Source organism: Bos grunniens, chromosome 11 (genome assembly GCF_055505025.1).
Source record: "Bos grunniens cultivar Pamir isolate PY7600 chromosome 11, Bosgru_T2T1.0, whole genome shotgun sequence".
Classification (NCBI taxonomy): Eukaryota; Metazoa; Chordata; class Mammalia; order Artiodactyla; family Bovidae; genus Bos; species Bos grunniens.
This window is the reverse complement of record NC_141175.1, coordinates 88,002,997-88,015,603: the sequence shown is the minus strand read 5'-3', so window position 1 is coordinate 88,015,603 and position 12,607 is coordinate 88,002,997. Positions and strand designations below refer to the sequence as shown.

The window sequence follows — 12,607 nt, the reverse complement described above, 5'->3', positions numbered from 1 at the left end:
TAATAGAAGAAGAAAAGAGTATTTTAATAAAATTATTGCAAGGATTTTTAAGGCAATATAATTGAAGTACAAAGGAGAAGTGTTTTTTAAAAAAAAAAAAACACCCAGGATTTATATTAAATGTTCAGTAGAAAGCTAGAAAAAAAGAATAATTATTATTAAATACTGGAGAAGGGAAATGGCAACCCACTCCAGTCTTCTTGCCTGAGAAATCCCAAGGACAGAGGAGCCTGGCGAGCTACAGTCCATGGGGTCACGAAAGGGTTGGACACGACTGAGCAACTAAACAACAAATTATTAAATACAAAAATAATTACTTTTTCAATTAGAGGTTCAATTGGAAGATTATCTTGTAACACATAGTGAAAACACAAAAAATTTAAAATAATGAGGACAAAGACAAGAGGCTCAATACGCAAATAAGTACCAGAAACTGAAAAAGAAAAGATAAACTTATACGCAATTTGATGAAATTTCTAAGCTGCAAGGATAGAGGGAAAATGCTAGTAAACCAAAATGTAAGGTTATAAACATATAGACATAGTTCAGATAAGTTCCTCAGCAAGAGAAATAAAAAGCCAGGGGAAGAGACAGCTATGATGTCTATAAGCTCCATTATGTTAGAAATTTATTATCAATACATAAACCGAAGTCTTTTGGGAGTGGAAAATACATGCACAGCATAAAAGAAAAAAATGTATTTATCACTAAAGTTTTATATCTGGATATTCAAAGCCACACTGCAGAAAAACTTTACAGTATTTGTACATCAGTTAATTTGATAATTGGCTTATATGTTATCTTCTACATCTTAAAGAACATATTTGAAAGCTTTTATAGATAGCTGATAAAAAACTGAGATGTTAATATCTGTGGAAATTTAACTCAGAAAATTAAGCTACTATGAAACTCTCACATGCAACATAAAAAATACCAAAACATTTATGAATAATGGAAAAAAAAGGACTGTGTGCCAGGAATAGTATATCCAACCAAATATCATTCAAATTTGAAGATTAAATAGAGTTCTTTTATTTCAGTTATGCAAGGAATCAAAAAACACACCACTCAACAACCCTTCTCAAGATTATTATTGTTAAAGGAAGTTTTCCTATCAAGTAAAAACAAAGTAAGAACAGAGATCTCAACACAGGAGTTGAGGATACAAAAAAGAAACCACTATTCAACAATAAATCTCTAGTAATTACAGCTGAATACATGTATACAATAATTTGACCGTGAAGTATAATTTTTGAGTTAGGATTCTTAACACAGAAGAGACCTTACAGAAAACTGAAGAATGCTACCATACTATTCTTGTGCAGATGAGACTGAAATAGCAGCTTTGAGGGAATGTATGTGATCTACATTATAGTAAAACGTCATGTCATAGGAATGAATCATGTGAAGCAGTCACTTATAGGAGTGTGGTTTTAAGAAATTAAAGCAAGAGAGGGCTGAGAAAAAAATGAAGACAAAGGAAAGAAAATTAGCACCGACTCTTTGACATAAAAGAAGAAAGCAGCATCTTCTTAGGTAAAATAATTTTATAGTTCTATTCTTTTCTTGCAGACTACTGTGGAAACAGTGTTTTAAAAAAAAAAAAAAAAACAGCATAGACCCTCTTAAAGGGCAAGATTATTTCATTTGTGCTTTTAGTTCTTTGGGGACGTTTGTGCTTTATAGCTGGAAACATTTTCCAAGAAGTCAAAGCAAACTAAGCCTGTAGACTAAGAAGCCTCTGGTGGATTCTGAATCCTTTTCTGATGGCGAAGGAACCCATCTATACACAGGCAATAACAGCAATCAAACTTGTCTCTTCTGTCATCATCTGAGTCCCAGTATGAAGCTGGCAAGTTGAAACGTACTGGATACTCGATATTTTTTGGTGCATTAGTGTGAAATGGCAAATCAAGAATCTAGGATATCTTCACACACATGAAGTTTTTGCCTCTTACTGTATTTAAATCTATATTTGTATAAAATATTTGAAGAGAAAGAAAAAACGAAATTCAAGGAGTACACTTGAAGACTCAACCCATGACCCTGTACCTGAGTTAGGGTACTAGAGGAAGAGAGAAAGAAAGGTTATTAAAAGAAATTTGATCAATCTACCAAATGTAAGGAAATACAAAGAAGAGGAAACATGTACCAAGGATAATAAATAATAAAAAGAAATGATGCTTCAAGGAATGTATGGAATGGGTCAAATTCCCAGAATAAGACAGACTTTAGGATTAGGTTCAAATACAAAATCCTGTTATACACTCATAAAACAAAATGAAAGAGAAAGACCCCAAGACATTTTCCCTAACAACTCATCAGAATCATTACCATTTTTTAGAAATAAATTTTCCTACAAATAATATTTTCATATTTCATAATAAAAAACTTGACATCCTACCTGGACTTCAGAGGATGTTCCATCCTGTGCCAGGGCCAACAAAATGCTGACACTGGTCTTCAGATGTTGTCCTGAGCCGATACCACCAACATAACGATGCAAACAGCCCAGAGCCAATGAGTGGCCGGTTCTGGACACAACGTCTCGAGCTGACTTCAACCTGGAAAAGAGTCATGCTTCAGGGATTGTTTCTTCTCTTTCCCTATGGCAACAACAAGCTTATGAATCACACAATAAAAGGGATCTACTCTGGAAATCAAAAAAGATTACAATCATGATTACTTCTTTCTCTACTCATTAACAAACGTTAGAGACTTAATTTAAAATGGCTAAAATCACACATTTCACTGAATAAAAGCCTATTTTCACTTCAGAGAAAACATGAAAAAGAAACTACAACTTCAGAGTTTTTAATATTAATTATTCCTCAAAAATACAAGAGCCATTTGAAATATATTTTAACCACTGGTGCTTTCAATAAAAGACAAATAAGACAAAAAGACTATGACATAATCATGCACCAACATAGTTACTGTTAGAGAAGATGAAAATCCCACTAAGAACAAAGCTCCTAAAATAGCAAAGGAACCTAGAAAGCAACTTTGATTACATTTTAAAAACTGTATTCCTAAAAAAAAACCCAAACAAACTGTATTATGACTCTCAATAAATCATCCATAATTAAACTAATAAAAGTGAAATAAAGTCAAGGGATAAAAAACCATCCCAAGACTCTGGCTGGTTAGTTTGCCTATGGCAAAGAAAAATACAAATGCTGTCATGATAGAATAGACATTAGGAAATGCAGCGATGAAAGACGTGAACTAAGAGCATCCAGAGCAGTACTTTTTTTTTTCGACCACACCACATGGCATGTAGGATCTTCCCTGACCAGAGATTGAACCTGATCCCTCCACATTGCGATTGTGGAGTCTTAGCCACTGGACTACCAGGGAAATACTTTAGCAATATTTCTAATATATTATATCCTTGGATAAGGGGTCTTTATCTCTCTATACCTCAGTTTCTCCATCTGTAAAACAAAACATTATCATTACTCCTATATAGCAGTTGTTTTGAGGAATGAAAGAAGAATGAATGACACTGTGCATTCTAAAGCATTATACAGATTAGAAACCTTCCTTCACAGAGTCACTTTTCAAAGTTCATGCCAGTGAGCTAAAATGAAACTTGAGCCAATTTTGTCAGTAATAATTATCTATTCAATAAAGTACATTATCTAAGATATAAGAATATACATTTCCCAGAGGTGTCAAAGTGAGAATGCTGCCCAATAATTATAACACTTTATGGAGATTTTAAGACAAATCCCAGTTTCAGATAAATGAAAATGTGAAAAAAATGGGTAACTTCAAATCTATGTAATAATTAACTTTAGATCATAATAAATTATTTGGAAAAGCTAATGAAACTAAGCATTGAGAACACCTGCACACCATTAACCGGACAGGTATGAATATGAATGAAATGTCCTTGTGTTTCACCAGATTACGTATGAAACAGATACTCTGATAGGTATTGAAGACACATAAATTAAAATCGCTGGTAACTAAAGAAAAACTAACCATTCAAGAGTTTTCCAAAGAAATACATTCCAATTTTACCTATTAATAACAGAACACAAACCACAAAACAGGTGGTTAAGATTGGTTCTTTTAAAATATCTTTAACAAAAGTTGATTTCAGGATCAATGAGAGACACTTGAAAAAGGTAAAGCTAATCTATCACTAGAAAATAACTGAAGCCATTCTGCAGAAGACTAAGTGGGAATATTTTGACTGTATTCTGCCCACTTGTATTATCCTTAGTCAGTCAAGCGGTAACACTGGGGCATTATCCTCAACCCACCCGAGTTCCGAAAACACTTCTTTAGAATTACTACTTCACAACCACTGCTTCTCCCAACCTCTCTCTTGTTGATAATCACAATGTAGTTTAGTATAATTAATACTCAAGATATACCATACTTAAGAATGATTAGTTTATATTAATCAAATGTTAATTCCTAACCACTCTTGATTTTCAACTACTCTACTTAAGTACTTGATTAACAACAAACAGTCACTAATAAACTGTATTTATCATCTTAATCACATTTATTTGGATCTCTGAGGTCACTCTTTTAAATGCCACAAAATTCTTTAAAGCTAATGCTAAATATATCCCGTTTCAGAAATAATTTAAGTAATGATAAACTTACCAACCTAGATAGCATATTAAAAAGTAGAGACATTATTTTGCCAACAAAGGTCCATCTAGTCAAGGCTATGGTTTTTCCAGTGGTCATTATGGATGTCAGAGTTGGACTACAAAGAAAACTGAGCACTGAAGAATTGATGCTTTTGAACTGTGGTGTTGGAGAAGACTCTTCAGAGTCCCTTGGACTGCAAGGAGATCCAACCAGTCCATTCTGAGGGAGATTAGCCCTGGGATTTCTTTGGAGGGAATGATGCTGAAGCTGAAACCCCAGTACTTTGGCCACCTCATGCGAAGAGTTGACTCATTGGAAAAGACTCTGATGCTGGGGGGGATTGGGGGCAGGAGGAGAAGGGGACGACAGAGGATGAGAAGGCTGGATGGCATCACCGACTTGATGGACATGAGTTTGAGTGAACTCCAGGAGTTGGTGATGGACAGGGAGGCCTGGTGTGCTGCGATTCATGGGGTCACAAAGAGTCGGACACGACTGAGCAACTGAACTAAACTGAACGATAAACTTAGTAATAGTTAGAAAAAGAATGGCTTGTCCAAAAAGTGAAATATTAACAGAAAGAATAATGGCAATGGTGGGGTGGGGGGAGCAGAAATGAGAGAAAAGAACTTCAAAGCACCTCTTTGAGAGCAAAGTACATATAATTTAGAGAAACGTTTACTAACAACCCTCTTGATTCCATTATATAACATTCAAGAGCTGAAAAAGAAACCCACACCACATTGAAAGCATGTACCGTGTAGAAAATACATGGTCCGGTTAATAATAATTATGGATTATCTAAATGACATCATTGACTATGAGAGAAAATTACTTGGTGATAGGGAGACTCACTTGTCAAAGCTATATTGGGCCATTCTAGCAATAAAAGTTGCTTCTCCGACCACCTGAGCCATTCTTCCAAGAGCTTCCCCTGCTGCACATCGTAAGATGGGGTTTGGATTGTCCAGGGCCCCCATAACCAGTGTCAGAGCAGATTTACGAACTTCCTCTGGTCCTAAAGTACTTTTGTTTTCAGCGAGGCCCTATGGTTATTAAAAAAAAAAAAAAAGGACTGCAATATTTGTAAATTAACATCTTCACACATTACTCTCTTCAGCCAGCTTTCCCATGCATATACTATGCTTAGAATTAACACCTTTTAAATTGACAGCAATCACTTTCCTAAACATGATTTCAGAACATGATACGTAACATAGTTGCAGCTGAATCAGCCCTAAAACCAACAATCCCTAGGAGTGTCTCTACCAAGGAAACATACTTAAAAGTTGTTTTTATGTATAAAGGACACTGTATTATTAAAACAACTGTTATTAACTGACTGAAATTTATCATTAAACTTTAAGGAAGGAAAAAGGCCTGATGAACATGAAACCCTGATACTTTATTATAAAAATGCCAGAGACGATAATTATGTCACAAAGAGTATATCCAGTAGATACTTAAAGACAAAATGAGGTTAAGAATAATCAGTAAATGAACATCGGTTGCTCAGATGGTAAAGAATCTGCCTGTAATGCTGGAGACCCAGGTTCGATCCCTGGGTCGGGAAGATCCCCTGGAGGAGGGCATGACAACCCACTCCATTATTCATGCCTGGAGAATCCCATGGACAGAGGAGCCTGGTAGGCTATAGTCCACAGGGGTTGCAAAGAGTCAGACATGACTAAGTGACAAAACATGAATGCTGACAAAGTTTCTTCATCATACTAAAGGTTAATGTCTCTGGTTCTAGTTATACTTACTGTCCTGGAACTTAAATTTATTTATTTGCTATGCTATGCTATGCTAAGTCACTTCAGTCGTATCCGACTCTGTGTGACCCCGTAGACAGCAGCCACCAGGCTCCCCCGTCCCTGGGATTCTCCAGGTAAGAACACTGGAGTGGGTTGCCATTTCCTTCTCCAATGCATGAAAGTGAAAAGTGAAAGCGAAGTCGCTTAGTCGTGTCTGACTCTTAGCGACCCCACGGATTGCAGCCTACCAGGCTCCTCCATCCATGGGATTTTCCAGGCAAGAGTACTGGAGTGGGGTGCCATTGCCTTCTCCGTAAATTTATTTATTTACTTGAGGCCAAAAATCTTTTAAGTCGTGCTGCCTAGGCAAAGTGTTAACTGCAGCAGAGCCTTTAGTGAGCACACCTATGAGTAAAAGTATACTGTACAGAAACATTATAGTTGTTTGCTAGCCTTCCAGCCACTGAGGGGAACCATGACCACCCCACTCCTTTTTAAAAAAACTCAGAGGTTGGTAGCTGACAGTCTCTAAAAAGGATGTATACTAATGATTATATAAATGGCACAAATCTTTTTTGCATAACTAATGCCTACATCCCTTTCCCTGAAGTTTACAAAATATGATTTAATTCATGCCCATTTAAACTCTTTACCTGTTGCCCTTTTATTTTAAAACAGTAATATCTTAATATTACCATATTATAGATTAACAACTTAATATTATAGATTATATAATAGTCTTGGTATGCCTGAATTACTATATTAAAGGTATGAGTTAAAATCTCAGTTTAGAACATTTACTATGTTTTAAAAGTAAATACCTTTAGTGCACTAAGTACAGCTGTAAAGATATTAAGCTGCACCGCCTGCTGGCGAACACCTTTGGCTTGTTTAACACATTCAGCAAAGTGATCCAACATCTGTAATCTATAATAGAATCAAGATTACATTAGCAATACTTTTTATTCAAATATGGCTCAAAAAACAGAGATAAGACACACTGTTTAACAAATAATGCCCCATTCTATCTCTTCTCTATTTTCATCCCCTGGTCTACAGTTCCCCCCTTCTTTGAATTAATAGACAAACATGAAACAACTAACTGGCACAACACAAGAGATTGATATTACGTTTCAATCAGCAAAATAAGGTCATAATCTGAGTCATCTTCAGTGTGCAACAAAGTAGATGCTCAAGGTTTCTTGAACAGAATAACCATCATTAGCTGTGCATCTCTGTGGAAGATTTTTAGGTTGGAAATTTAAAAATGTTCACACACAGAAGAAAATAGTACTTCATGCCCTGTTTTTGGAAGCTAATTGGGAATTGTTGTTTTTTTTTAAGATTTAGCTTGGTCACTTTTGTTAAATGTGAAAAATCAGAGGTGAATTGGTTGTTTCATTCTTTCATTTTTTAAAAATGAGACAGTTACCCCTCTTCCCCAAATCACAGCCATTTGAGACTATTCTGATTAAAGAGAATGAGGTCACACCAGATTCTCCTAAAAAGAAATGGAGTGGGGCAAAGGAATCTAGGGGAATTTCACTGGAAGGGTTTAAGCTCAATTATAAAAGGCCACAGGTCTCACGTCAAAGCATTCCTCAAAAACCCAATAGGAAGAAACCATCTTTCCTCCAGGAGGTAACCCAGTCAGATGTTCTTAGAGGACACCTGTTCGGGCTGACATGCGCACACCTCTCTGACACTGACCCACATCTCTGGTGAGGAAGCAGGGCACTGTCCACATTGCTATCAGGCACACACCTAAGAAGATGTACATGTGCTCCAACACAGCCATCAAACATCGTGTGCCTATAACTGATCTCAAACCTGCAACTTAAAAAAAAAGGTTTCCCCTTCTATAAAGTATTTATTTCTTTTAATTTGAAAAATATCAAGAAAAAGTTACTACCTAGAAATAACCACTGAACATTTTTACATATATTAAAATCAAAATTGCAACACTTCTTGCCTTTTACATTCTTCATTTAACATTATATAATGAGCATTTGCTGATATCAAAACATTGTCTCTGTAAAACATACTTCAGCCTATCAACTTTCCATAATGTATTCACTGATTCCTCCATCCCTGGATATTTATGTTATATATTATATTTTTGATAGAATTATCTATTTTTACTTCATCTTGTTTCACAAAAGTGATTTAATAAAGTTAAGATAATCCTGGATTCTAGTTACAGCTTTCACAACTAGCTGTATAATTTTTGGCAAATCACAAGCTCTCAGACCTAGATTTCTCTAGTTTTAAAACAAGAACATTAAAATAGATGCTTCATAAGATTCTTTCACTTTTAAGTCTTTAACATTCACGTGGCAACCAAATGCTCTTGAAGATATCTGGATAAAGTAAAATTCCATATTTAAAATTCTCCCCTCAAGTTAAAAACTAATCAAGTAACCTACATATGTAAAGACATGCTATCTTTTCTATACAAATACAACAATGTTCTTGAGGCATAGTTTTTAAAACCTGAACTATCTGTGAAGATTTTACATTAATTCATTTTTAGTCCTTCTTCTGGGAAAATCAGTAAAAAGAAACTTTTAAGTATAAAACCCCTAAAAGTTAAGTACAGTGTCTGTGGACATAAAGCATAGCAAACTAAAATCCTCCCATTAAGAAAAGAATCAATTCCTTTAGTGTTCCAAATTCCAGATTTTAACATCTGAAAAACATTACATTAGGGAGTAGACTTCTCATTCATTTACTATCTCAATAACAAAATCAAAAAACTTAGAAAACTGCTGTCCCTAATTAAAGATACAGGCAAACATACTATGCCTTATAAACTGGCAAACAAATTACTACAATGAAAATTTTGTTGTATAAGACCTGGTCCACAATACAATAGTTATTAGATGCCAGAACATGGGCTCAAACCTGAAAAACAGTTTCAAATTATGTGCAGTCTGCATGCAATTTATATTATTATGTTTGTGAGACTATTGTTTGAACTTTTTTTTTTTTTGCATCCAGAATATATTTTGAAAACTTTTACATTGATACCAAAGACAGGCAGACACTACAAGAAAATTACAAATACAAATACTGACATAGAAATCTTGAACAAAATATAAGCAAACTATAGCAGAACATTAAAAGGTGTATATACTATGACCAAGTGGGATTTATTCCTGGAATTTGAGAATGGCTCAACAGACAAAAATTAATCAATGTGATATATCACCTTAATAGAATGAAGGAAAAAACCCCCAAATCATCTCAATTGATGCAATAAAAGAATGACTAAATTCCACATCTTTTCATAGTAAAAAGACTTAATGAATGAGAAATAGAAGGAAACTCATTGGCTGGGAAAATCTACTACTTAAAAATAATTTATATTTAACTATGACTTTATACTAACCGGTGTTTAAAAGAAACATGAGGAAACACTACACCAAAAAGAGCCACGGAAGCGTCAATGACCGAAACTCCAAGGGGAAGAGGCCCAGGCACAGCTTCTCCAGCAGGTATTCGTAAGTAAATGGAGGATGGGTCATGCTCCAAAGCCCCACTCCCAGATGCACTGTTTGGCTGGAGCTGCAAAAAGAGGACATAAAAATCATTCAAAATCTACTGTAGGAAATTCACTTACCAAGTACTGGGCATGAAGAGTAAAACAGAGGAGGAGAGAGAAAAGGTAATAATAAAACAACAGAATGATTAACTATGGAAATGTTTAAACAGAGAAAGATGTAATTTGGCTATCTAAAAAAGTCACAACAGTTGATATCATTTTTTTAAAAATCTTGTTCATTCTAAAACATTTTTATAGTACCCACCTTAAAATGTGTAAGCAAAATAACATCAGGAATAACTTAAACTCACAAAAAAAGTTTTTTAAAGTGACCTTTAGAAACTTTTTAAAAAGTACATATGAAATAATGTATTCAGTGGGCAAAAAAGGTTCTAAATCTTCAGTCTACTAAATTTTATTCCTCTCTAATCTGTCACAAAATAAACTAAACTGAAACAGAACACCAACAACCAAAAAGCTACTCAAAACCGATCTTTGCAAAAGCAGCCACAGGATACCTAAATACACAGACTATCAAATAAAGACAACTCACCCAATTCTAACTATTGCTGCTTACCTTTTCTCCTTATTTATCCACCACTAAGAAGATATTTTTAAATGTCTTAAGAAAGACAAATGAAAAGTAAACCTTAGTCTACAATATTTTCTTTTTAAATGACAATGTATACTAGTACCATTGTTTATCAATCAAGCTAGTAATCATTTCAATGTATAGTTTACTACCTGGTCTTCAATTGATTTATGATCAGTTTCCTGAAGCCAGGACCCAAGTAGAACACTATCATCATAGTGGCAGAGGGATCTGAGGAGGGAAGTAGTTGTGTTGGCTGAGTTGTCAGTCAAAGTGAATTCTGCCACCAGTTCTCTAAGAAGTGCATTGAAAGAGCCTAAAAAACAGAACTTCAGATCAGATGAAAAATAATACTTTTTAAGAAGATGACAATCATTACCTACAAAGAGCAGCAGTATGTTCAACAGAAGTAAAATAATTAAATCCCCATTTCCTTTTTTTACAAATCAGTATTAAATGTTTCATTGCTAGTTTTAATACACAATAATGGCACTTCTTCATTATTGTATTGTGCCTTTTAGTCCAAATTATTTAAATAAACAACTCAAATTCAGGAAAAGTTCTTTATTTTAAATATGTTAAATATGATTATTATTTACTATTAATTACTCAATGATGTACAAACACTGAACCAGAGCATATAAAAATTCTCAGGCATGGTTGCACCGGGATATTAACATTTTATATGACATTTAACTTCTGCAACAGTACATTAATATTCTCCCTTCAGATTCCTAAATTATTGGCTATATCATAATAGTTAAGATAGTCATCAAAAGCACAGACTCTGAATATGAACCAGCTGGGTTTGAATCCAAGCTCTGCTACCACCTCCCAGACCCGTGCAAGCTACACAACCTCTAAGTACCCAAGATTCTTCACCTTTAAACAAAGCTATATTTTAGCCTCATAAGGTCTGTGGTTAGAGTCAAAGACACCAATACTTATAAAGGGCTTAGGCTGGGACCTGGAACACAGCAGTGCTCAACAAGTGTTAGCTACTCTGTATGATGAAAAGAAAAATGGTGGCCTTCCTTTGCACAGTGAGGCAGCGAGGTAGCCAGGGTCAGAACTCTACGATATTGTGAAGAGCTGGAAAGGCATAATGAAGAATTTTTATTAAACATCCACAAATTTTACTTACCTTCATAAGTTTTTGGAGGTAACAATGCCAAGATATCATAAAGCCTTAAACGGACCATGGCAGCACTAGCTTTCAGATGAGCTCCATGGGCTTTAATTACAGAGGGAATGCTAAAATGTCAAAAGTATAATTTGTATCAGCTTATTAGAATAAGCAGTATTTACAAACATTCTTTCCCAGTCAAATCAAAGTGATATCCAGATGACATTCAGACAATATCAATGTACTGTCAAAGTACACTGGTAAGTAGTATGTTTTTGTTTTAGTTTATTTTGTGACTTTTAATGTTAGTAACAGAAACACTATAAAACACAATTCTATTTCAATCTATACTACTATAATTTTTAAAATCACTTTACATAAAGTTTAGTACATTTTCTATATGACAGTACAGGGAATTACAAAACATGGCAATTTTTAAATATACAAAATTGGATGTTAATGTGTTCTAATTGCCTACTTACTGTGACATCATAGTCATGGCACATTCAATAGGGGTCATCAATTTTCTAATCACATCTTCAGTTAGGAGTTCAGGGCAATGTGCAACAAAACTCCTCATTGCTAGATAAAAATTTTAAAAAGACTGATTTGAAACAGCTTTTGTGAAGATGAACAATTTATAAAGTTATATAAAGGCTCCTAAAATTTTTAATTATTACAAAACATCAGGTTCTAAAACAAGGTCAAACCAAAAGAAGAACCAACTGCAACGACAGAGAAAACTCATTAGAAAAGGCTAAGAGTGGACAACAGAAACAGAGGAAGGGAAGATGTCTCTTAAGATTTCCATGAGCAAGAATTCAGAGGTCTATGACTCCATGTGAATTCAGATGACTGAAAAAGAAAGCTGTTTCAGAAGAGAACCAGGAGTGGACATAATGCCCCAGTGAGCAGAAGTATCTTTGTTGGCTTAGTAGTAGAGCTACCATCTCTCAGATATATGGGAACAA

At 34.7% G+C, this 12,607-nt stretch overlaps 1 protein-coding gene across 8 annotated transcripts in view; it reads right to left on the bottom strand.

Annotated features, from left to right (window-relative positions):
• Positions 1–12,607, bottom strand: part of HEATR5B (HEAT repeat containing 5B) — a 102,472-nt gene that overhangs the window by 60,902 nt on the left and 28,963 nt on the right. For all 8 annotated transcript variants that reach the window (XR_015137225.1, XM_086327425.1, XM_086327427.1 and 5 more), the window contains 7 exons: positions 12,119–12,218; positions 11,655–11,764; positions 10,663–10,826; positions 9,766–9,941; positions 7,196–7,301; positions 5,473–5,663; positions 2,405–2,564 (listed from right to left, as the gene is read on the bottom strand). Coding sequence is in view for 7 of the 8 variants with exons in the window: in XM_086327425.1 (XP_086183551.1) it covers positions 2,405–2,564; positions 5,473–5,663; positions 7,196–7,301; positions 9,766–9,941; positions 10,663–10,826; positions 11,655–11,764; positions 12,119–12,218 (1,007 nt within the window). In the remaining variant the exon portion in view is untranslated. The remainder of the gene's footprint in view (positions 1–2,404; positions 2,565–5,472; positions 5,664–7,195; positions 7,302–9,765; positions 9,942–10,662; positions 10,827–11,654; positions 11,765–12,118; positions 12,219–12,607) is intronic.